The sequence below is a fragment of the Theropithecus gelada genome, chromosome 8 (genome assembly GCF_003255815.1).
Source record: "Theropithecus gelada isolate Dixy chromosome 8, Tgel_1.0, whole genome shotgun sequence".
In the NCBI taxonomy this organism is placed as follows: domain Eukaryota; kingdom Metazoa; phylum Chordata; class Mammalia; order Primates; family Cercopithecidae; genus Theropithecus; species Theropithecus gelada.
The window spans coordinates 87,535,079-87,560,913 of NC_037676.1; the positions used below are offsets into that span (position 1 = coordinate 87,535,079).

At 35.4% G+C, this 25,835-nt stretch overlaps 1 protein-coding gene across 4 annotated transcripts in view; it reads left to right on the top strand.

Annotated features, from left to right (window-relative positions):
* Positions 1 to 205: 205 nt before the first annotated feature.
* Positions 206 to 25,835, top strand: part of LRRCC1 (leucine rich repeat and coiled-coil centrosomal protein 1) — a 41,563-nt gene continuing 15,933 nt past the window's right edge. The window contains exons 1-12 of one of the 4 annotated variants that reach the window (XM_025393945.1): positions 212 to 509; positions 2,713 to 2,918; positions 3,224 to 3,289; positions 6,042 to 6,209; positions 8,231 to 8,406; positions 8,505 to 8,714; positions 16,517 to 16,710; positions 17,862 to 18,009; positions 19,446 to 19,594; positions 22,949 to 23,153; positions 23,886 to 24,025; positions 25,405 to 25,606. In XM_025393945.1, coding sequence (XP_025249730.1) covers positions 409 to 509; positions 2,713 to 2,918; positions 3,224 to 3,289; positions 6,042 to 6,209; positions 8,231 to 8,406; positions 8,505 to 8,714; positions 16,517 to 16,710; positions 17,862 to 18,009; positions 19,446 to 19,594; positions 22,949 to 23,153; positions 23,886 to 24,025; positions 25,405 to 25,606 — 1,965 coding nt within the window. In that variant the 5' untranslated portion in view covers positions 212 to 408. Of the gene's footprint in view, positions 510 to 2,712; positions 2,919 to 3,223; positions 3,290 to 6,041; positions 6,210 to 8,230; positions 8,407 to 8,504; positions 8,715 to 16,516; positions 16,711 to 17,861; positions 18,010 to 19,445; positions 19,595 to 22,948; positions 23,154 to 23,885; positions 24,026 to 25,404; positions 25,607 to 25,835 lie in introns of all 4 variants that reach the window. The other 3 variants (XM_025393946.1, XM_025393947.1, XM_025393948.1) reach the window with 3 other exon arrangements.

Here is a 25,835-nt window from a genome sequence, read left to right on the forward strand (position 1 = left end):
ACAGGAGGTGCAATGGCCAGTGGAACAATTTATAGGTATGTAAGACTATGTAAAGGAACGTAAAGCCAAACCCTGTGAAAACCGCATTCAGAAGTCAGTCGGCTACTAGGTACACAGGACAAATCCATTCATTCTCCAACTCCTACACGCCCGGGAAGCAGTTTCACTTTACAGCAAGTTGAAGAGTCGCACCCGCAGATGCCGTAAAAGGGAAAGAACTCCACGGTGGGGACGAGGATTCCAGTTTTGCGGCGCCGTCAGGGCGGGAAAGTTCCCGGCTGTCAGTTGGAGGGTGGGTCCTCGCTCCGCCCCCTCGGGCCGCACTTCCGCGCTTCCGGGAGGCGTGTCCTAAGCTCAGGGACCCCTCGCTGGGTGCCGGTTAAGACCCCGCTCCCCGTCGCCGGTGCTATGGAGGCGGCGGCGGCGGCGGCGGCGGAGGCGGAAGTGGAAAACGAAGACGGCGACAGCAGCTGCGGGGATGTATGCTTCATGGACAAAGGCTTGCAGAGGTAAAGGGCGCTCCGCAGCTGGGAGCGACCCGCGCATTCGCCAGGGCCGGGGCCGTGGGTGGCTGGCGGCGACAGCGGAGCGGAGGCGCGGCACTGCTTTACCAAGACCATAAGTGAACGCAGTCTGGCTTTCGGCCTCCCCACTTCTCCAAAACTGCTCTGCCGAAGTGCCAGGTTGAATGAGCCATGGATGGATGTCTTCCCGCCCCTGTCTCCTGCCCAGCATTTCACACGACTCTGCTTAGCCTTGAAACTGCCCCAAGACCTGTCCTCCACCAGCTTATGACCACTGTTTCCTTCTGCTGGTTTTGCTTACTTACTTATTCCTTTGCTTGCTGTTTAATTGTTGGTTTTCTCGTGTTCTCTCGTCTTTCCTCTTCTTCCCTCTGAAAAAAAAACCTGCAGGATAGTATCTCTGGCAGCTATGAGCGGGCAGTCGCAGCTGCCTGTTAGTTTTGCCTCAGTTCTCCTTGCCTCCATTCGAAATTATTTGTTACAGAACACTGCAATACATATAGTCATATACTTTTTGAAAGTACTAAACTTACTATATTTAGTTCACCGTTTCCCTCTCTCGAAGCCCCGACTTGTGCAAAGCGTATGAGGCACTTGGTTCTGCAATTCTGTAAAGCAGGTCTCCGCCTGCATTTGAGGCTCTTTAGTCTCGTCTCTTAACGTTTCTCCACTTACACTTTATTTAGCTGTACTGAGCTACAGGCAGTTCCATAGCAGACTTCTCTGTGCCTTTGCATATGCTGTTCCTTTGTAGCGTGTCCTCTACGCGAACTTTGCTACTGATAATTAAGCATCTTGTTCTGGATTCTGATTTAAACTTTGCCAGATGATCCCAAGAAGATGGTGTTCAAGGGACATTTTACATTTCTATTTAATACTAGCTGCCATTTACTGAATGCCATCTGTGTGTGCATGTTATATACATTATCACTAATCCTCACGGTAATTCTACAAGGTAGTAATTTTTCTCATTTACAAGTGATGAGTGAGACTCAGAGTCTATTGACAATTTGTTCATCTTTAAACACTTCGTAAAGAATGAAGTTCGGATTCAAACCCATTTTCCGTCTAATTTCACTGTGCTTTTTCTACGATCTCGCATTATCTGCACATTATTAATGTCGAGAAAAAGAAATGTGTCAGAAAATAAATGACTGTCATTAAGAGCATGTGTTGATAGCATAAGGTCTGGCACTAAGAAAGAACTCAAGTAAATGACAGGGCGGGATAATTGCGAAATGCTCCAGATAGTAACATTTAAACGTTGCTAGTCTGAAATTTGCAAATGCTTCCCTGCTGTCAGAGTTAAGTTTCCTACAGCTGTAAGATAGCTGCTACTGAACCTACAGCAGATGCCCATGACATTGTGTGTCCCTGTTCCTGGCTGTATCTCCCATCCAGCAACTCCAAACCGTGTGCACTGTAGTTTATGTTCCTGGAACTACTATCTTCAGGAGAAGCTCCAGTTTTAAATAGTAATTGGAGTGAGGAGATGAGTTCTGTTTAGGGGAGATCCATTAACTTTCAACAAGGGAGAATGGGGACTTTTTCAACAGAAATTGCAATAACATGGTTTCTTTTTGAAAATGCAATAGACTGTGGATTAAATAGCTATTGCACACGAAGAAGAAAATGAAGTTATAATCTCCAGCATGAGATCTGGATTGACATACGCTCTGTTAACATAACTGCAAGAATTTGGGCAAGCTATTTAATTTCTATACACTTTGGTATCCTTAAGATACCCACTGCTTAGAGTTATTGTGAGAATTAATTGAGGTCAGAAAACTGAGACTTAAGTTGTCATTTGCTCAAATCACACAGCAAAACCGTGGTAGAATGCAGATTCGAACTGGGATATTAAGATTCCAAAGCCTTTACAGTTATTAACTATTATTCAGCACTGCCTTCAATATATGCTGATGACTGCATATAGGAGTTAGAAATGCCCACTGTCACTTGCCTCCCTTGGGCGGTTTCTCGTTTGTATAAATAATCCAAAATACTTGGTTGTGTTGTAAGAAGCACTGTGTTTTGTGAGACATTTCAAAGGTACCACAAATAGGAAAGATTTCATTCTAGAATGAATAGAGCACATATTTAGTATCTGCATGCTGTTTGGTTAATTTTAGTTATTTGGTCATGCTTTTAAAATCTTTTTTTTAATAATATATATTTTCTTTTGTAGCATATCAGAATTATCTTTAGATTCAACTCTTCATGCCGTCAATCTTCATTGCAATAACATCTCCAAGATCGAAGCCATTGATCATATTTGGAATTTACGACATCTAGATCTGTCATCTAATCAAATAAGTCGAATTGAAGGGCTAAACACACTGACAAAACTTTGCACATTAAATTTGTCCTGCAATTTGATTACAAAAGTAGAAGGTTTGTAAGCGATTTTCATATAACACTTAACATAAGGAAAATGATTTAGGTCCTTTTTTTTCCCAAAAGAATAGAATAAATATTATCAGAAACTCTTAAAAATTGAGTCCAAAACTCATTATACAAAATATTTTCTCCAAAAAAGTGTCAATTTTTTAAAAATTCTGTTTTTTCTAAATGCCAATAAAAGTGATTTTGCTGTTACCAGACTGGAACAGTCTGAAATAACATTGTAATGCTATATCTCTCTAATTAATTATTTAAATTTTATAAACGCTTTATTTTATTTTACTTTTTTTTTTTAGGACTTGAAGAACTAATTAATCTGACTAGACTAAATTTATCATACAACCACATAAATGATCTTATTGGTAAGTAGAAGTGCTTATGTTTTCTGTATGCTAAATGTTTTGCCGCATGTGATAAGTTAACAGCTCAGCTAAGCATGTTGGATATCTCTGAATATTAATCTAATTTTTAGCCAAAGAGCTCATCTACAGAGTGTATTCCAGTCATAATTCTGTTTTGTTGGTGCCAGAACCACAGCTGAGTACAAAATTTAGAAGTAAAAACCAAGGTAATCAGTAGCAGGAAAAACTTGATTGGAAAGGATCCAGTTTAAGGGAATATGTTTTAATTTTAGCCAATTAGTCAATGTACTGTTATATAGAGAAGAATAGTTCCAATAGAACTTTCACAGTGGTAAAAATGTTCTAATCTGTGTTCAGTATGGTAGCCAGTAGCCAAATGTGGTTATTGAGCACTAGAAATATAATTAGTGCAACTTAAGGACTGAATTTGTAATTTTACTTAATTTTACTTCGAAAATAAAAAGCCACGTGCAGCTAATGGCTACCATGTTGAACAGTGACATGCCGCATTCCAAAGGCTGTTGCAAGTTAAGGAGCAAATAAAATGATATTTTCTTTTTATCTGTAATACAGCTAAGAAGATTTTTAAAGTGTTGCCTTTTTTAATTGATTAAAGTGATGTAGCTGATAAGTTGAACAGTTTCATGACTATTCTTAGAATTATCTGTTAGAACTAGCAGAATTCCTCTAATATCTTCACAATCCTTATCAATATTTGAAACAATCTGATTCATTGGTTGACTCTTCTCCCCCACTAAAAGAACACTACCCTGTGCCAGCTGCTTAGTATGCAAAAAATAAAAAGACCTAGTTTGTACCCTTAAGCTGAAGTAACAACTGTATTTTAATTTTTTAAAACCTTTTTTCCTCTAAAGACGTGAGGTATTAGAACTGAGTTTCGCCGGGCGCGGTGTCTCACGCCTGTAATCCCAGCACTTTGGGAGGCCAAGGCGGGCGGATCGCCCGAGGTCGGGAGTTCGAGACCAGCCTGACCAACATGGAGAAACCCCATCTCTACTAAAAATACAAGAATAGCTGGACTTGATGGCGTGTGCCTATAATCTCAGCTACTCAGGAGGCTGAGGTGGGAGAATCGCCTGAACCCGGGAGGCGGAGGTTGCAGTGAGCCGAGATTGCGGCATTATACTCCAGCCTGGGCAACAGGAGTGAAACTCCATCTCCAAAAAAAAAAAGAAAGAAGGAACTGAGTTTCAACCCTGGCCTTGTCATTAATTACTGTGTAATGTTGAGCGAGGTGTTTACTCTTTGGATGCAATTTCCTTATCTAAAAAATGTGAATGGATAAGATAGTTCATTCTCTCAGTACGTGTTTATGAAGATCACTATATCAAACACTGTCTTATAGTGATGAAAAAACCAACAACAATAAGTAAGATAAGTTACAGGGCTTACATTATAGTGGGGAAGAAAAACAACCCCCCAAAAAATCAGCAAAAGATTTGAACAGACACTTCCCCAAGAAGATACATAAATGGCAAATAAGCCATGAAAAAAAAGTGGTTGGAATCCTTAGTGATTAATGAAATACAAATTAAAACCACAATACCATTTCACCCCTAGAACAGCTAAAACAGTGACAGTGCTGGTGAGATTGTGAAGCAGTTGAAACTTGCATACATTGCTGGTAGATTTAAAATGGTACAACCACTTTGGAAAGGAGGTTTTTGGGTTTTTTTAATTTGAGATAAAGTCTCGCTCTGGAGTGTAGTGGTGTGATCCTGGCTCACTGCACTCTCTGCCTCCTGGGTTCCAGCGATTCTCCTGTCTTAGCCTCCTGAGTAGCTGGGACTACAGGCATGCTCCACCATGCCCGGCTAATTTTTTATATTTTTAGTAGAGACAGGGTTTCACCATGTTGGCCAGGCTTGTCTTGAAATCCTGGCCTCAAGTGATCTACCCACCTCATCCTCCCAAAGTGCTAAGACTACAGGCGTGAGCCTGTACTGGCTGTCACTGTGCCTGGCTGAGTTTGACAGTTTGTTATTGTTATAATGGTAAACATAACCCTTAAATATAATTGTGCAGTCTGACTCTTAGGTATTTACCAAAGAGAAATTAAAATGTGTCCACTCAAAGACCTGTACGTGAATGTTCATATGATTACATGGCCTTTTATATCGTTTCTCCATTTTGGAGAAAGTTCTGAGGCAGAAAAAGAAACTGTAAGTACTTGAAGGGTACGCTGCCATTGTACAATTAGTACTCGTCCATGACAGCTGCAGCTGAAGTCCAAGTTGGGCCAGGCACCAATAGCAACTGCTACAAAATGTTCTAGATAAGCATGTGTGAGAAATATTACCAGGGAATTAAATGAATGCTAATGTATTTATTTTATATTCAAACCAGCAAAATTGAAGTGTACTACAGGGTTTGCTTATGTCTGCTAATTAAGACTGATGTGTTGAGGCAGCCTAAAGCCATTGCTTTACCTTTTTCTCATATGAGTGTGTGCATCCACCTGGGGAAGTTCTTTTGATTTATTTTGTTTTGAAGAGAACCAGAGCCCAGGAACCTTGGGGACTAAAGCCTCAAAGAAATGTTAAACTTGTGTTTCTTCAAAACAACAAATAACTTTACCGATAGCCTATTCATTAGATATAGCTGTTCACAGCAAGATCTTATTAATGCTGCCCGTTTGCCTCTAAAAGTATAACCTATCTAGCCACTATTTCTAATTAGCTATTGGAAAGACTATTGCTGTGGCATTTAAAGAATTATTTTCCTATTGCAGGGTTGATTCCCCTTCATGGAATTAAGCATAAACTTAGGTATATTGATCTACATAGTAATTGTATAGATAGTATCCATCACTTACTTCAGTGTACGATAGGATTGCACTTCCTGACCAATCTTATTTTGGAGAAAGATGGAGATGATAACCCTGTCTGTCGACTACCAGGTAAGAACAATTAATTTAATATTTTTTCTAACAGTTAATATTCAGAGCTTCCTTATTTTCCTGAAATTGGCATTTGTGACCTCATTTTAGTCTTCAGCTTTGCAACATTTTCTATATTGGAGAAAACATGGTTACAAATAAAATTAGTGTATTAAGACTAATGACTGTTACAGAACACAAGATTAACAGTTCAGTGATTCTCCTATTTAGGCAGTTTCATATTTGATAAGTGAATGCCTCAAAATTGTATCATTATGGTACATTCTATTAATAATAGTATAATACTATGCAGCCACAATAAAGAATATAGCATCTCTTTATATGCTAATGGATAATTATGTACAAGATACATTAGGAGGATGAAAAGCAGGTTGTAAAGTACTGCATACAGTAGGCCACCATTTGTGTGAAAAGGGTAACACACATACACAGACACAAACATTACATACATACATATATGTGTATGCACGCATGTGTGTGTGTGCTCAGTATGTACATAAAACATCTAGAAGAATACACACTTTTAAAAAATTATAATATTGGCTAACTCCAGGAAAGGGAACTGGGCAACTGGAGATTAAGAAATGAGAAAATTTTTCACTATGTTCCTTTTGAATTTCATATTATGTGAATTTATTACATTTTTAATAAATGATTTTGTTTTGAGAAAGTTTAATATATAGAGATGCTAGTGCTGCTGAAATGCTATTTGAGCTAATTGGGAATCAATCAAGTTGACAAAGATAAAGCAGACCAGACTATCATTTCTAGAACTCACTTATATTGCTTAACCAAACAATAAGAGAGAAATGTGTAGAATGTGAATACACATTCTAACGATCTGCTTGAGTACAAGTTAGCTACAGAGGCTTCATTTTATTATTCATACACAACTACAAGAAGGCTTTTTGCAGCATGGGAAACCTGTGTTGGTAATTTTATTTCACAGAAGAAAATCTGATATATTTGGTAATTGTTTTCCGAAGGTGGAAAATATTTCCTATTGTTTTCCATAAAGTCTCCCTGAAAATCAAGACAGATTTGAGAGTTTTCTGAGGAAACCCTTTCCTGGAAAGAAAACCATATTTCTAAAGCCTTGCATTTTTCTTTTCTCTGGTAAACCCTCGGGTTGGATTTTTTTTTTTTTTTTTTTAAAATAATCTTGTCTCAAGAACCTCTGGTTTCTACAATTCGAATCTTTGTTTTCCACCTTTTTTCCTAGATTAGGTACTTCTCTCAATACAGTCACCCTCCCTTAAGAATTGAGAGGTAACTTGTTGCTGAAAAAACTTGTCTTCCCTCAAGATTTCTAATACTAATTTGTCAGACTTCTTTCTTACTTTTGGAATTCTTCCAATCACTCTGTTGGTCTTTATTAGAAATAGTTTTAAAATTACGTTTATGCAGGATTAAGGTGCTCCTGTTAACCGTAGTACCAAAGGAATGTTAATTTGTCAGATTTAATTGTTCTTAGGGAAAATATACATATTATTCTTGATTACTTGATAGTTTACCTGATTTAATATTAGTTATGTGTAATTTAAAAGAACAAAGGGGATATTTTGCTAATACTGAGACTTCATTAGGGAAATTTGGTCATTTTGGTCATTATCCACATCATCCTGCTTTATGTTCATTTATGTTGTTTATATTAATCGTATTAAAAAATAAAAGACATGTTTAGCTTCCTTCCTAGAATAAATTTCTGCTGATTTTATGCATTATATATTTAAAGTAATTTTTTAGAGATAGTTATTTTCACTTTTTGAACTTCATCAGGAGGGTTATTTGAGAGGGATGGAGAGTGGAGGAGAAGTGTTTTGTTTCTTTTATATGTAATGATTTATATTTATATTTTAATGATTACATGCTGGAGAAGTTGAATAAGTAACAAGTTTATTATTTGCCTTCTGAAACTATTCCCTGGGATATATCTGGTAGCTGATAAATTTGGTTTATTCTAGAAATAATTGACTTTTTTTTAATATTTAAGTTTTCATTTTGAATGATTTGTTTCCAAGGGTACAGAGCAGTTATTCTCCAGACTTTGCCACAGCTTAGAATCCTAGATTGCAAGAACATATTTGGTGAACCAGTAAATTTGGCAGAAATAAATTCATCACAACTGCAGTGCCTAGAGGGTCTTTTGGATAATTTAGTTTCTTCTGATTCTCCCCTAAATATAAGTGAAGATGAGGTATAGTATTTACATTTTTTTCGTAATATAAAAAATACCTTCAAATTTCAATAAGTGAATATAAATTAAAAGGATTTTGGTTTGTTTCTGTGTCATAGATCATTGATAGAATGCCAGTGATAACAGCACCCATCGATGAGTTAGTTCCTTTGGAACAGTTTGCAAGTCCACCAAGTGATGCTGTGTTGACGTCTTTTATGTCCGTGTGTCAGTCTTCTGAGCCAGAGAAAAGTAATCATGAAAGCGATTTGCAGAATGAGATAAAACTTCAGAAATTAGATGATCAAATTTTACAACTTCTAAATGAAGTAACTATTTTTCCTACTTCTTTATAGACATGTTTATTGAAGAAAACATAGTTAAGAAAATGTAAAATAAAAATTATGTACTAGCTGACCAACCTATTTTAATGCATCACTGTTCATATATTTTTGTTTTCCTCTACAGAAATAGGGTTCTGTTATTGCATAATGGTAGTAAAAGGTAACATAAATTTTTCACTCATTTTACTTGTCTTCCTTTACATCTTCATTATGTAATTTCTTTGTCTTGTTCTGCAGTATTTCACATTACTTCCATTCCACCCACCTTTTATTTCCACCATAAGCAAGGGGGAAACTCTTTGGACTCAGTGTTACTTAACGCAAAGGAATACTTTGGCCTGTATGATCTCTTCAGTGGACTAATGGTCAAAATCACCTCTACAACTTACAGCTGAATGGCAGGTTAATTTACATAGTTCCTGTATCAATTTCATTTTCCAGTAGACCATCACCTAATCAATCTATACTTTCCTGAGCTGTCAATCCTTTTTTACCCCTGCTACTGAATCTCTAGTTTTTAGAATCTGTGAGCTATGTTTATGAACTACAATTCCTAGAATTTACTGCTATTCAGGTCTCCAACCCTCGCTCCAGCATTCTCACTATCATCCACAGTGGCGGTGGTTCTCTTGGGTACCACTGCTATCTGACTGCAATAGATTATTACTTTATTTCCCTTCTAGCTGGGTGTAGGATAGAAAGATAGTGCTATAGGTCAAAGAGGCTATTAGTCAAATGTTAGTTCAACTTAAAAATTTGTAACTAAGTTATTATTACTAATTTTTTTTTTTTAGAGTCAGGTTCTTACTCTGTCACCCAGGCTGGAGTATGGTGGCATGAACATAGCTCACTGCAGCCTCGAACTCTTGGGCCCAAGAATCTTCCCACCTCAGCCTCCTGAGTAGCTGGGACTATAGGCACATGCCACTGTGCCTAGCTAATTTTTAAATTTTTTGTGTGGAGACTGGGTCTCGCTTTGTTACCTAGGCTTGTCTCAAACTCCTGGCTTCAAGTGATCCTCCCACCTCAGCCTCGTAAAATAGTGGGATTACAGGCAAGAGCCACCACGCCCAACCTCTATAACTCAATTTTCTTAGTCAAAATTTTTTCTCAAATTTAGGAAGGGGGGAGGAGTAGAAAATGCTTATGAAATGGTTATGGTTCAGGAAGTTTTTAATCCTGAACTATTATTTATATAATATTAACAATGCTGGATAAACAAGAGGTCTGCCTTAGGTGAGTGAAAGTGAATAAGGCTGTGAGGATTCTGTGTTTCAGAAATCCATAGAGATTTCAGTTTGAGCCAATAAGGAGATAGTAATAGAAGTGAGACAAGAATGCTGGCGTACGTATTATTTGACATCATTGATACTGTATGGCTGGACTTTTGGACTCCTCCATTTCCTCAGGTTTCATCTTTCATCTTTTCTAATGGCTGACTCTTCTACCAATGAAAGAACTTAGATTGAAGTTTTTAATGTCTTTAATGTGAAGTGAACATTTCAGTTTCTTATTGGCTGATCTCATTTTATTCTCTTGACAACCCAATCAAGTAGATAGAGATTAATGCATTATTGTCCGTGTTGTAGAAAAGAAGTTCCAGAATTTAAATCACTTATTTAAAAGTACTTTATTTGCAAGATAGTTGAGCTCCAAATTCATATCTCCTTATGTCCAATCAAATTCTTCAACTGTGTCATGCTTCTCACTTACAGTGCTAGTTCTTTCTACTTTGTTAACCAAAAACAGGAGTCTAGCTATCTGGAAAGAAAGGTGATTCTCTGCTATATATATTTAAAATGTTTAAGAAAATGACTTCTTGTTAACTGTCTATCTTGGTGGAAAGAGTACACATGCAGTTTGAATTGCATTGAGCTGTTCTTACACTCAAATGATTTCATCTCGAGTATCAACTTATAAAGTCATAATATTACTGCAATGTGCTGTACTATAATAAAGACATTTGTTTTTCTTAATCATAGGACTTAAAATCATAATTACCCTGCCGAAGTGGGAAATTTTATATCTGTGAAAAACTGTTTTGCCTTTATTTTAGTTTTACTCCAACATTCTATTGTGAGCATTTTTATTCTTCAGCAAACTTGAAAGAATTTCTTATTGAATATCAATATATCCACCAACTAGATTCTACACTTAAGGTTTTACTACATTTATTTTGTCATGTAGCTATCTATTCATGTATCAGACTATCTTATGACACATTTCAAAGTAAATTACACACATTAGTACATTTCTCCCTAAATACTAAGCATGCATATCATTAATTAGAGTTAAATATGTTTTAGGTGTTTTCTTTGATGTAAAATACAGGTCTGCATATTTCCTGAATTGAGAATACATATATCTGTTATCCAAACTTCTGTGAAGGTTAACATCATGTTCCCTATGGCCTCTCCCACAAGCAGTCCTCTACTGCCTCCAGAGGCAATCACTTTTCTGATTTTTAGTCTACCATATATTATTTAATATTTGTTTTAGAACCTAATATAAATGGAATCATACAATGTATACTCTTTTGTGTAAGGCTTCTTTCACTCAGCATAACCTTTTAAAAATCCATGCTGTTATGTATATCAGTACTTATTTCTATGAAGTATGCCATTCTGTGAATATATTACACTTTACTTTTCCATTGTCCTGTTGAAGGTTATAACCTAGCTTATAACCTGGGTTATTTGAGGTTTATGAGTAGAGCTGCAATGAATATTATTGTATAATCTTTTTGTAAACATGTATCTTTGTTTCTCTTCAGTAAACAGCTAGAAGTACAGTTTCTGGGTTATAGGGTAGATGTATGTTCAGTTTTATAAGAAATTGATAACTTTTTTCAAAGTGGTTATTCTATTTCATTCTCACTAACAATGTATGACTGTTCCAGTTTTTCTGCCACACCACCAATATTTGGTGAGGTGAGCATTGCTTTTATTTTAGTCATTCTAGGGGGAGTATCATGATGTTTGTTCTGATTTTAATCTACATTTCACTAATGATTAGTTTTGTTGGACAGTTTTTTGTGCGCTTATTGAATATTTATTTATCTTCTATGAATGCCTATTCAAAATTTTTGCCCATTTTTAAATTGGGTTGTTTATCCAGGTTGTAGGAATTTATTATATATGCTAGACACCAGTGTTTTGTCAAATATATCTAGTATGAATATTTTCTCCCTGTTTGTGGATCTCACATTCATTTCCTTACTGGTTTTTTGATAAGCCATAGTGTTTAATTTTGATAAAGTCCAATTTATCATTTTTTTCCCTTTTAGGATCATTGTTTTCTGCAACTTTAAAAACTTTTGTGCATACCAAAACAACATTCTCCTGTGTTAGCCTCTAAAAGTTTTAATGGTTTTACCTTTTGCATTTAGATCTGTGTACATATATGGTTCACTCTTTTCCATGTGGATTTTCAGTTATCTCAGTACCATTTGTAGAAAACGCTTTTCTTTTCACTAAATTTCTTTAATGAATTTCTTAAAAAAAAAAAAAAAAAAAATCACCTTACAAACTGTAGAATCTAGCTCCGGGTTCTTTTTTTCTTTGTCAGTTTGAGTAAGTTGTATTTTTCAGTTAATTTGTCCATTTCATCTCATTATCAGCATAAAATTGTTAATATTCCCTTATTATACTTTTAATTTATGTAGGATCTGTAATGAAAATCTCTTTCATTACTGATACTGGTAATATGTGTTTTCTCTATTTATTTTTTATTTGTTTGCTTGATTAGTTTAGCAAGGGGTTTTGATGGTCTTTTCAGGGAATAGACTTTTGGCTTTGTTAATTTGATAAATATTTGTTTTCTATGTTCTTGATTTCTGGTTATTTTCCTCCTCTACTGTGAATTTACTTTGCTGTTTGTTTTCTAGCGCCTTTTTTTTTTTTTTTTTTTAATACCGTCTTGCTCTGTCACCCAGGCTGGAGTGCAGTGGCCTGATTTCAGCTCACTACAACCTCCATGGCTCCTGGGTTCAAGCGATTCTCCTGCCTCAGCCTCCCAAATAGCTGGGATTACAGGCCTGTGCTGCCACACCCGGCTAATGTTTGTAATTTTAGTAGAGACAGGGTTTCTTTCACCGTGTTGCCCAGGCTGGTCTCGAACTCCTGGCCTCAAGCTATCCTCCCACCTCTGCCTTCCAAAGTGCTGGGATTATAGGCATAAGGCACGGCCCCCAGCTGTAACTTCTTAATATAAATACTTACATCATTGATTTTAGACTTATCTCCTAATATGATCATTTAAAGCCATAAATATTCCTCTGAGCACTGTTTTAGGTGCATGCCACAAATTTTGGTATGTTTTGCTTTTGCTATTGTATAAATACTTTTCTAATTTCCTTTGTGATTTCTTCCTTGATCCAAGAAATATTTAGAAATGTCTTTTATTAATTTTTAAACCATTTGTCATTCTATAGATATGTTATTGGTCCTTGATTTCTGATTTACTTCCATTTTGTTCAGAGAACATATTCTGAATAATTTCCATCTTTTTAAATTTATTGAGTTTTTTTATAGCCTGGCATATGGTTTTTCTAGGTGGATATTCATTGTGCTTTTAAAAAGAATGTATATTCTACAATTAAGTCAGCATGATTGATAGTATTTTCAGGTGAACCATGTCTTTACTCATTTTTTGTCCATTCTATCAGTTGCTGATGCTTGGTTTTTTGTTTGTAGAGGTGAGGGGTTGATCTAGTTCTATCAGTTGCGGCATGAAGAAGTGTTTAAATCTCTATGATTGTGGATTTGTGTTTCTCCCTTTAGTTCTTTATTTGCTTCTTATGTTTGAAGCTCTGTTATTAAACACATACACGTTTATGACTGCTTGGTCTTTCTGATGAAGTTACTCTTTTATTATTATGAAATGTTCCTCTTTAACAGCCTTATTGAGATACATTATTCACTTACCATGTGGTTCACCCATTTGAAGTGTGCAATTCAGTGCTACCCATTAGCAGTCATTGCTCATTTCCTTCTACCTACACCCTCAACCCTAAGCAACCACAAATCTATTTTCTTTCTCTATGGATTTGCCTATTTTGAACATTTCATATAAATGAAATCATAATATTTAGCCTTTTGTGACTAGCTTCTTTCACTTAGCATAATATTTTCAAGGTTCATCCATATTGTAGCATGTATCAATACTTCATTTCTTTTTATTACCAAACAATTGTTCCATTGTATGGATATACCATATTTTATTTATCCTTTTGTCAGTTGATAGACGTTTGAGTAGCCTCTACTTTTGATTATTATGATATTTCTATGAATATTTATGTATAAGTTTTTGTGTAGACATAGATTTTCATTTCTCTTGGCTATATACCTAGAAGTAGAATTGCTGGGTCATATGTTTAACCTTTGGAGCAACTACCAGACTTTCCAAAGTAACTGCACTATTTTATATCTTCAGCAGCAGTATATGAAGGTTCCAGTTTTTCCACATCCTTGCTATCTTGTTCTTTTATGTCATTTTCATTATAGCCATCCTAGTGGGTGTAGAGGCATACCTCATCGTGGCATCTGTTTACTTTTAATCTGTTTGTGTCTTTATATTTGAATGGGTCTTGTGGACAGAAGAAAAGTGAGTCTTGTTTTTAAATCCCATCTGGCCATCACTTCTTTTGAAGAGTCTGTTAAAATTTACTGTAATCATTAATGAAGTTAGATTAGAGTCTACCATTTTATTGTTATTTGTTTTCTGTTTGTCTCTGTTTTATATTCATTTTTCTTCCTTTCCTACTTTCTGTTGGATAATTTTTAGAATTCAGGTTTTTTTGTTTTGTTTTGTTTTATTTTGTTTTTTGAGACGGAGTTTCACTCTTGTTGCCCAGGCTGAAATGCAATGGCATGATCTCAGCTCACCTCAACCTCCACCTCCTGGGTTCAAGCGATTCTCCTGTCTCAGCATCCTGAGTAGCAGGGATTGCAGGCATGTGCCACCACACCATGGCTAATTTTGTATTTTTAGTAGAGACTGGGTTTCTCCATGTTGGTCAGGCTGGCCTTGAACTCCCCAGCTCAGGTGATCTACCCGCCTTGGCTTCCCAAAGTGCTGGGATATAATTCAGTTTTAATTCATAATGTTGGTTTTTTAGTCACAATTCTTTAGGTTTTGTTTTGGTCTGAATGCTCTAAAAAAAGACTTGAAATAGTCTACTTAGAGTTAATACTGTATCATTTCAAGTAAAATGTTTAAACATTATTTGTATTTATCTGTATATAAATCAACTGTGATGCTCTTATTTCTTCTTGAGGATTCAAATTTCCATCTAGTGTTATATTCCTTCAGCCAGGACTTCCAGTCTGAACTTCCTTTAGCAAATGTAGTGTTACATCTGTGGATAGTAGTGTGTTTCACCTTTAGTCTTACTGGACTTTTTCACTGAATATAGAGTTCTCAATTGACAATGTTTTTTTCTTTCAGTACTGTCCCTGGTCTCCATAGTTTTGATTGCAAAGTTAACATGAATTCAAGATCCTTGATTTCTTGTATGTAATATGCCATTTTTCTTTGGCTACTGTCAAGAATTTGTCTCTGTTTGTTTTCAGCAGTTTGACTGCATTGTACCTAAGGATGGTTTTCTTTGTGTTTATCCTACTTCCAGTTTCTCTATGCTTCCTGAATCTGTAATTTTATGTTTTCACCTAATTGGGGAACTTTCTTCCAATATTTATTCTGCTCCATTCTCTCCTCTCTCTTTCAGATTCCATGTAGACTTTTTGATATTGCCTCAAAATTCCCCAAGGCTCTGTACATTTTGTCAACATTTGTTTTTCTGTATTCTTCATATCGAATAACTTCCATTGAGCTAGCTTCAGGTTCATGTACTCTTTCTTTATTGTCTCATTCTGCTATTAATCTCAGTCAGTTTCTACTTCAGACATTGTATTTTTCAGTTATAGAATTTCTATTTTTTATAGTTCTACTTCTGCACTGAGTTTTCTTGTCTTTTTGTTTATGACAGGTGTATTTCTTATTATCTCACTGAACATCACTATTTGATCACTATTTTAAAGTTCTTGTTTGCTTATTCAAACATTGAGTCATCTCAGGTTTGGTCTCCATTTTGTCTTGAGAATAGGTCATTTTCCTGGTTCTTCCTATGGCGAGCAATTTTGAAGTGCATCCTGGACATCGTGAATGTTTTGTTGTGGATACTCTAGATTTGGTTATAGTCCTCCAAAGAGTGTTGGCATTTTTGTTTTTAGTAAGCATTTAACTTGGTTTGACTCAGATTGTATGTTTTTATCTTAGGTAGCAGTTCAAAGTTCATTTCATTTATTTCATTCTTTGCTGGGCCACTTGCAGTCCACTTCATACTGCCCTCTGGTTCCTTAGGCCCAGAAGTCTGGTTTTTCCTACCTGAGGTTTAGACTCTCTGCATGATACTGATTGTGGTACATTCTCAGGCTAAAAACCATAAAAAACAGAAACACCCTAATTCTGGTCCATTTTCCAAGTGTCACCTCCCCTCTAGAATAATCCTACTTTTGTTCACTTTCTAAGGCCTTCAAGTAGTTTTTATTTTTGTTTTGTTTTGTTTGTATTTTTTCCAGAGTTTATAATTGTTATCTGCAGGAAAGTCAACATGGTAGATGCCTACTTGTCCATACCAGAAGCTTAATTCCCTGTCTTTAATGTCAAACATTTCTAGTTTATAAACCCTTAATCATATAAAAAGTCATAATATTTCAGAAAATTTCCAATTTTAATCTTTTTTATATGGAACTTTTAACAAACTTTGTTGGCTTTTTAAATTCTAGACTTGTAATTCAATAGATAATGTTCCTGAGAAAGACCCCAGACCAAAAAGAGACACAGATATAACTTCTGAAAGTGACTATGGAAACAGAAAAGAATGCAATAAAAAAGTTCCTCGAAGATCAAAAATCCCGTATTATGCCAAAACCATTCAAACTATTAAGCACCACAATAAAAACTGCAACCCTTTTGTAAGGTACTTGTTTTAGTTTTAGAAATTTAAGGCACACAGAAGTTAATAATGCTGGCTTCTCGAAGCTATCTCATGGTGATATTTATTACTTTACTAATGTTGAAGATTTGATTTTTCAGCCTTGTAGGTTCTGATCTGGTCAGTACATTCATGTAAATGTATATAAAAGGATCCTTTTCTCTGTGTCTGTACCTTAGTTGCAAAATTAATGTATAAACCTGAAGATATCTCATAGCATAAAGAATACTGACCTTAGAACTGGAATACCTTCGTTTAATCTAGGTTTAGTTCAATCAAAAAGAATGTATGTGGTTTTAGTTTCATTCATTTACAGTGGGAAATAAGACTGGTACACTTGAGTCTACATGACTAGCCTTTTCTCTCTTTGTAGGCAGATCTAGATGGAAAGCCAAGTCCTAGTCAGATGACACTGAATTTAGGATTAAATGTGAATAAGATGATTGTGTTTAATGCCATAAGGACAAGGGAAACCGATGTCTGTACTTTCGTAATTGGGATCACCATGACAAGTGGTTCAGAAATGACTACTCTGGGATGGTTACAGTAAACTTTTGCTTCTGTAATTCTCCTTTTGCAAAGCATATTTTGTTGTTTTGTTGTTTAATTCTTCCATACCTACCCAATTACATTTTACATGTACATATATATATACACACACACACACAGAGGCATTCAGTTCACTTCAAACACTGTACTTTTTTCCAGGACGTACCCTGGAATTTCTTTGGTCCTACCAAGTGATAGAATCTATTAACTTTGATCCATTATGTGTTGATTTTAAACTTTTAACTCCCAAAGAGTAGCTCTGTTTACTGTCTTTTCGAGTTCTTAGGTATCACCTTACCATAGTACTTTTTAAATTATTCTGATATATCCAAGAATTCTACCCTACCTGAAAATGTTGAAACCTGAACATTTATGAAATCATTATCTTTTTTAAAATCTTGAGGTACTCATTAATCAACAGAGCACACCCATTATAAAATTTATAAAGCAGTTTGTCCAAGTTACTATAATTTTATTAATATTCTTTTTAAAAAGCTGTTTGCATATACAACTAGAAATGTTAATGTTAGAGAAAAGTAATGTGAACATACTTTTTTGAGTGATTTGCTATGTTTTATTCTTTACAGTTGTAATCGTAAAATGAAACCACCTTACCTTAAAGAATTATATGTAAGCTCATCTTTAGCGAACTGTCCTATGTTACAAGAATCAGAAAAGCCAAAGACTGAAATAATTAAAGTAGACAAAAGTCACTCAGAAGACAACACTTACCAGGTATGATTTAAGAAATTAAGAAAAAGTAGTATGAATAATTTTAAATACAGAGTCCCAGAAAAATCATGCATGCTTTTATTAGCAAAAAGTGTTTGAATTTTATTGGAGTGATGAAGATTGGTTATTTTTTCCTTCCTGATTTCCAGATTTTATGTAATGTTATTTTTGAATGAATGAAAATTTCATTTTTTTATGATCAGATTTAAGTGAAATCATTTGTTATATGCTTCTGGAGGAAGAAACAGTTATGAATATTTAAATTCTTATTCCTTAATGTAGTGCTTCCTACTTTTTTGGGGTGTCAGACCCTTTTCAGTATCTAAAAATCTCTACAGGTCTTCTCAAAGAAGCCTATTTTTACACTCAAAGCAAATGTATATAATTTCAAGGTTTTCATGGACTTTCCTGAAACTCAATTTTGGACCACTGGATCCCAGATTAAGAGGTGTTCAAAAATTTTTTAATTCTTCAAAATTTTCTTGACAATTCTCATGTTGAGAAACTTCAGTACTTGTGGATTCATTATTTTATATTTTTCATTAACTTCCCCTTATATTACTTGTGTATTGTTCTTTCAGTAATAGAATTCGTACATTTTAGGCTACTGGCTTCCTCCCCTTATTCTCAACTATAGAGGCTTTAATATTGAAAAATAATAATTATCATTATGACTTTGGACACACTTCATCTTTCTTCTTACTTAACCTATTGTGCCTGTGTTTCCCAAGTTATATATTCATTTTTCTCATGAAAAATCAATCTTGTCTGATTCTACCCCCCCAAGTTTGTTTGAGATTAGATCCTTACCAGTCTTCATATTCCTTGCGTGCCTTGGTAAGGACTCTGTATCCTTAATACAGGGTCTGGCATGTGGGTGCCATGCTATGAGTATATACTATTTCAAAAAACGAATCTTATCTACTGTGGCATAATAATGGCAGCTAACATTTATTGATTGGTTATTATGTAGCAGGCACTGTTCTGCACTTATCTATATGTTTTGCTACCATTAACTTAATTTTTGGCCAGGCGCAGTGGCTCACGCCTGTAATCCCAACACTTTGGGAGGCCAAGGTGGGTGGATCACTTGAGGTCAGGAGTTCGAGACCAGCCTGACCAACGTGGTGAAGCCCCGTCTCTACTAAAAATACAAAAAACAGCCAAGCGTAGTGGGACATGCCTGTGGTCCCAGCTACTCAGGAAGCTGAGGCAGAAGAATTGCTGGAACCCAGGAGGCAGAGTTTGCAGTGAGCTGAGATCATGCCCCTCCACTCCAGCCTGGGTGACAGAATGAGACTCAAAAAAATAAAATAAAAAGTTTCACCGCAGCTCTTTGAAGTAGGTACTATTATTCCCCTGTTATAAATGGGAAAATTGAGGCTGTGAGAAGTTAGGTAACTTTTATAAGTTCACATAACTTTGTTGTTTTTTTTCAGTCCCTTGTTGAACAGCTAGACCAAGAGAGAGAGAAGAGATGGAGAGCTGAGCAAGCCGAAAATAAACTCATGGATTATATCGATGAGCTGCATAAACATGCAAATGAAAAAGATGATATTCATAGTCTGGCTTTACTTACCACAGATAGGTAAAAAAATTAATAAACCTGAAGATACCTCATAGCATAAAGAATACTGACTTTAGAACTTTAATTCCTTAGTTTCAGTGTAGTTCAATCAACAACAATGTATGTGGTTTTAGTTTGATTTGAACTAATTGTATTAGATAATTTAGCACTTTAATAGCTTGTTATATCAACAAGAAATTCAGATACATGTATTTGAGCCCTCAAGCAGGAAGGTGTCGGGTAAATATTATAAGTAAAGAACAGCAAGAGACTAGAGCAGTGATTAACAACTTTTTATATAAAGTGCCAGATTCTGTAAAGGGCAGGCATTGGCAGCCTTTTTCTTTCAGCTTCTTGGGTCATATTTGATTTCATCACATACTCATCTTCTGCAGTGACCTTTGGTATCATATAGCCCGGTTTCTTAATCTAATGTTTTTATTCTATCCTCACCATTACGTCTCCCATTTTATCTGGGTTTTTTTTGTTTTGTTTTGTTTTGTTGTATTGCATTCTTTAATACAGGTCTGTCATTTCATTCTGTGAAAATACTAGTTTTTTAAATTACAATAACTTTTTTCCTTCTGTTTCCTGTAATTATTTCTAATGTTATGCTTTTCCTCAAATGATTATAAGATTTTTAGAGTTTCTTATGGTTTCTTATCCTTGAATGAGCACTAGGTTTCTAGACTTGACATTTGCTAACAGACTTTGGGAAGTTGCTCCTGGTTCCATTTCCTGTCTGATTGTGCAGTGGATAATTCCCCTTCTAAAATCTCATTTGGATAAGTTGATATACACAGTTCACAGCCCAGTTCCCAGTTTCTTTTAAGCACTTTTGTGATACTGACATGGTGTTTTCTACCCCACTGCATGGTTCTCTGATATGTTGTACCTGACGAGTATAAAGACAATTCTAATATGCAACATGCGTGCTATTAAACCTCTATAATTATAAAGCTATGATGATGCATAATGTTATTGTTAGCCCTTCTACCACTACCCACCAACTTCCTGCCTTGTTTGTATTTTACAAATGTCTGTCTGAATTGACACAAGAAGCCACTGGGTATGATGAGGGAACAGGATGGTTCAGTTAGAGTGTTCTACCTCAGAAAAACAGCACTCCTGCTTTCAGTAAGTGGGTAAGTAACCAACATTATGTAGTGACAGATTTATAGAGACCCTGTGACTGAGTCATGGACAGACAGTAGAAGAGAAGAGATCTGTCTTCCTTTTTTCAGAATGGAGCAGTTTCATGAGGCAAAGCCTGAGTGTTGTAGGAGTTGTTTTTAATTTCAATTTAGTTCCATTTGCCTTATAATTGAAATTATTCCCAAATTTTGGCACTCTGTTATCTTTTGTTTTCAGTTATATGTGTATGAATTTTTACTTTATTCTGTATTCTAAGTATTTAGCGGGATATTAGAGGAAGCTGTGTCTAGGGCTGCTAGCCAGTCCATTTAAACTGGAAGACTTTGGGCACACTTTATCTTTCTTCTTACTTAACTGTTGTTGTGCCTGTGTTTCCCAAGTTATGTATTCATTTTTTTCATGAAAAACCAATCTTTTCTGATTCTTCTATCTACGCCACCCACCACCCCCACCACTACCACATGTTTGTTTGAGATTAGATCCTTACTAATCTTCCTATTCCCTTATGTGCCTTGGTAGGGAATCAGTATCCCTAATAAAGGGTCTGGCATGTGGGTGCCATACAATTTCAAAAAAATGAATCTTATCTACTTTGGTATTTTTATTATCCAAACCTCCTTGATGACTAGATCTGTTCATCTAATTATCTACTAAAAATGCCTTGTCTGTATTCCTCATAAGTTTCTTAAGATCAGCATGGCCTCAGGTGGACTCATTCTTCTTCTTTATTATATATTTCTTGCCCTAATAAATGGTGCCCCATCCAGCATCCAGTCGGTCACTAAAACTATAGAAATCTAGGAATCTTTGTTTTTTTTTTGCTTCCTTTCTCTTTCTCCTATCCCACCCACAGCCAGTTGATATTATCATCTTTATTGATATCTTTATTCATCAATTAATACTGATATCATCTTAAAAGATGTTGAACTATCTCCTCTGTATCCCAAACCTGTTACCTTTCTTTAGGCCCTTATCTGTTGCTTAGATGATTGTTCCATTTCTACTTCTCGGTGGCTTCCCTGCCCGCAACCCATATGCAGTCTAGCACTCTTTCATATAGCATACCAAACAGGAGTTGAGAGCATGAACAAAGGAAGACCAGTTCGGAGAGTACTCTCATTGAAGTCAAGAAGAAAGATGATAAGGACAAGAATTGGAGAAATGACCATAATGTAGAAGTTGATGGATATATTTTTTTAAATATGCCTTGGAAATTACACTGGGTTGGCTGCATGACTCAGTAATTTCTTCATGAGGCTGCGTCTTTGTCAGTGTCCCGTTTCCAAACAATAGACTTATAGTCTGTCATCTCAACCACCTGTCTGTAGTAAGGGGTGAGCACTTGGCCTAAGCTGGGTAAACATCCTGTATCCTATGGCCACAGTGATTGGTTCATGGGGTGGACATATGAATCCAATTGGACTAATCAGAGCCTTGCCTAGGACTCATTCTAAATTGAGCTAGAGAAAGATACTCTTTCCTGTTTGGTTCAGGGCTATTAGAATATGATCCCAGAGATGTTCATAGTCTCCCTCCTGTACCCTTACCCCAAACATAAAGATTCTTGCATGACACCATGCAGACCACCTATATCTGATTTCCTAGAGTCTGCTTTTGAAGCCAGATTCTAGGATTGTGTTATGTTCTTGGTTTCAGTGGTCCCTCAGCATAGTGCCACCACATCCTTCTCTATGTTTGCTTATGCAAGTCAGTAAATTCTCTCTTTTATTGAAACTGATTAAGAGTTTTCAGTTGTAATGAAAGGGTTCTAACCAGCACAAAGCTGGGAGCAATATTGGGTGTCTGGGTTAGATACAAGGAGTCCAAGTTGACTTACAGGTTGCTATTTATGTAGCACATCTGTCACGTCGCTTTATAAATATATCATGTCTGTTCCTTCTGTGAGATGCTGGGTTCCTCGAAGGCAGAGAAAACTCCATCTTACTCATCTTGCTTGCCTTTAAGTCCAATATCTAGTATAATGCCTGAAACAAATTGTTTAGTAAAGTTCTGCTGTGGAATAGTAATTTATATAAAATATTTTCCTTTTGATCATAATGTTAGGTTCAGGAGTAGGGGAAAGACGCACTATTTTTCTGCCAGTTTTTACTGTAATTAGAATTTGAAACATACTTCAGATCTCTAAGTTTGAACACTTATTACCATTTTATCATTTTTATATGTGTATATACTTAACACCACATATAACTTCTGCTTTAGGCTAAAGGAAATTATTTTTAGAGAGAGAAATTCCAAAGGACAACTCGAAGTTATGGTTCACAAACTTCAAAATGAAATTAAAAAACTGACTGTTGAACTAATGAAAGCAAAAGATCAACAAGAGGATCACCTTAAACACTTAAGAACCCTGGAAAAATCATTAGAAAAAATGGAGAGACAAAAAAGGCAGCAGCAGGCGGCACAGGTATTTCTCTATTTAGTGTATGAGTGGCATAGATTAACACAAATTCATAGCTTCTATTGTGAAACAAATTATACCACCTAGAAAACCTAAAAGATGTGAGGCTAAATGGCAGAAGCTTCTGTCACAAAATGCAAAGCTTCTTTCTTAGCTAATTAGCTAGTATATTTTTTCTTTTTTAAAAAAAATATCTGTCATAGTAGGTATCTTCTTGAATGAACTTTAGATGTTAACAACAATGAAAGCCCTTTTATTATTGGAAAAATAAAATTGGAAATAAGCAAAAAAAAAAAAAAAAGATGTGAGGCTATATGCAAAAATTAAATTGCTGTTAATTTAACAGTCACAAAGCCTGTTGAATTATGTCTAAATTAACACTACTAGCTCTTAAAGCAGTTAAAAAGAAAAGTTGATAGAAATGTTGCAGGTAGTTAGGCTTTTATTCTGAGAGAGCTGGCTTTTAAAAAGGCTTTCAGGTGGTTGAAGGAATTTCATTGTCATACTTCTGAATGGAAATTATTAAAATCTGTGATGCAAATAAGCAATAGTTAATGCTAGTGTATTTGTTCCTTCCAACGCTGCACTTTGTGTGACTGAAACATCATTAATTTCCTAAATTTTGAAAATCAACTTAGTCACCAGACACTGTCATTTAAAAGGTACTTATGGAAATTGACATTAAAATAGCAGGGGAGATTATTATCTAAATACTGTAATTGTGTGCATTTTACTCAGATAAGACTGATCCAAGAGGTGGAACTCAAAGCTTCAGCTGCTGATAGAGAAATATACTTACTTAGAACTTCCCTTCATCGAGAAAGAGAACAAGTGCAACAACTTCATGAACTTCTTGCATTGAAAGAACAGGAACACAGGTAAATGAAAAATGTGGCATTTAAAAATAGAAAAAGAAAGCTACTGGTTCCCCACCACCAGTATTTAAAGATAGTGACTGAGCATTCGTATAGTCTGACAGAATCAGTTATTGGAAAATGCCATATTCATGTATGTGTACATTAGAATCAGCCCTATAGCAAGAACTAGTAGCTAAAAAATGAATAGGTGCCTTTGTTATCAGTATTTGAAGTATAGGTTTATAACAATATAGCTTATTTTTCATTTCTCCAAACCCAGCCAAAAGTTGGTCTTTATAGAGAGAAAATTTTTAATTGACCTCCAAGTTAATTAATTAGTAAATTAATCAGTAAATTAATCAGTATTCTTTATTCTTCTGAAGGAGAGGTCAGTGAAATTTTTCTGTAAAGGGTCACATAGAAAATATTTCAGGCTCTGTAGGCCATACCTAACTTTGCCTTTGTAGCACAAAAGTAGCCATAGATAATACATAAAATGAACAGCATGGCTATGTTACATTAAAAGTTTATTAACAAAGAAAAAGGCTGTAGGTCACATTTGGCTGATGGGCTGTAGTTTGTCAACTCTTGCTCTATAGAATCCGCAGTAATTTGAACATTTTCAGCTTATCTATTTTAGTTATTTATGTACTATCCTACCAGTGAAATTGTATGATTATCATATGTTAATTGTATTTATTCCCAAACCTGTTTTGTTTTGTATCTACATAAATTTTGGTGCTCTGGGGAAAATTGGTATCATGTGTAGAAGAGACAACTATAAAAGATTGGGGGAAAATAATCACAAAAATCTAGAATTTTGTACTTAGTTTCCTGTACAGGCATTTTGTACTTAGTTTGCTTTACTTAGTTTCATTCCAGTTTAAAGAAACCAAAAACTGGAAATGATGGGTTTCACATTATGGGTTTCAGTAATGCAAGAAAAGTAGTGGAGAACTGTAAAGAATGGACTAACTGGCCCAATATCAAAAGATTAGTAAATAATTTTATACTTTAACTGACTTTTTCTATTAACAAACCACCAGTGCTAATCAGACTGTATTTATTGCAAGTCAAACACTTGGCCAAAGTAGTAGATACAGTGAAATATCTTATGCAAATGCACCTGAAGAATTTCTGAAGCCATAGAATGATTCTGAACTATCTCATGAAGTTAAGATTTGATATATTTCCCTTATCCCCATCACTATTAAATACACAATCAAATAAAACTCATATTATTTGTACCTATCTGTGCCCAATTACTGTGTTTGAAAGCTAGAGGCCGATATTGAATTAACAATAGCGAATATAGAATATTAAGAACTATGTGAAGACCTTTACAATGTTTCTTTTCAGGTGAGTATCATCCTTTTATCTTTATATGTTTTTCCCTCCAGGAAGGAACTTGAAACAAGGGAGTTTTTTACTGATACTGAGTTCCAGGATGCCTTAGCTAAAGAAATAGCCAAAGAAGAGAAAAAACATGAGCAAGTGATAAAAGAATATCAAGAGAAAATTGACGTGTTAAGCCAGCAGTATATGGATTTAGAAAATGAATTCCGTATTGCTTTAACTGTTGAAGCCAGAAGATTTCAAGATGTAAGAATTGGCGCCCAGCTCTTTATTGAAAACAGAATCAGTAAGATACGGTTTGATGAGAGGACTTGTTTTAGAAACATAGCTGTATTAAATGTTGGCTTCATAATCTTAAGTAAAATATATACATTCTTAGAGGCCTTAGTTTCCTCAAGTAAATAATAGCTACTATTTATTGCTCTTGAAAAAACTAAGTAAGATTGTAAACGTTGTAGAATATTGGGATAGGAAT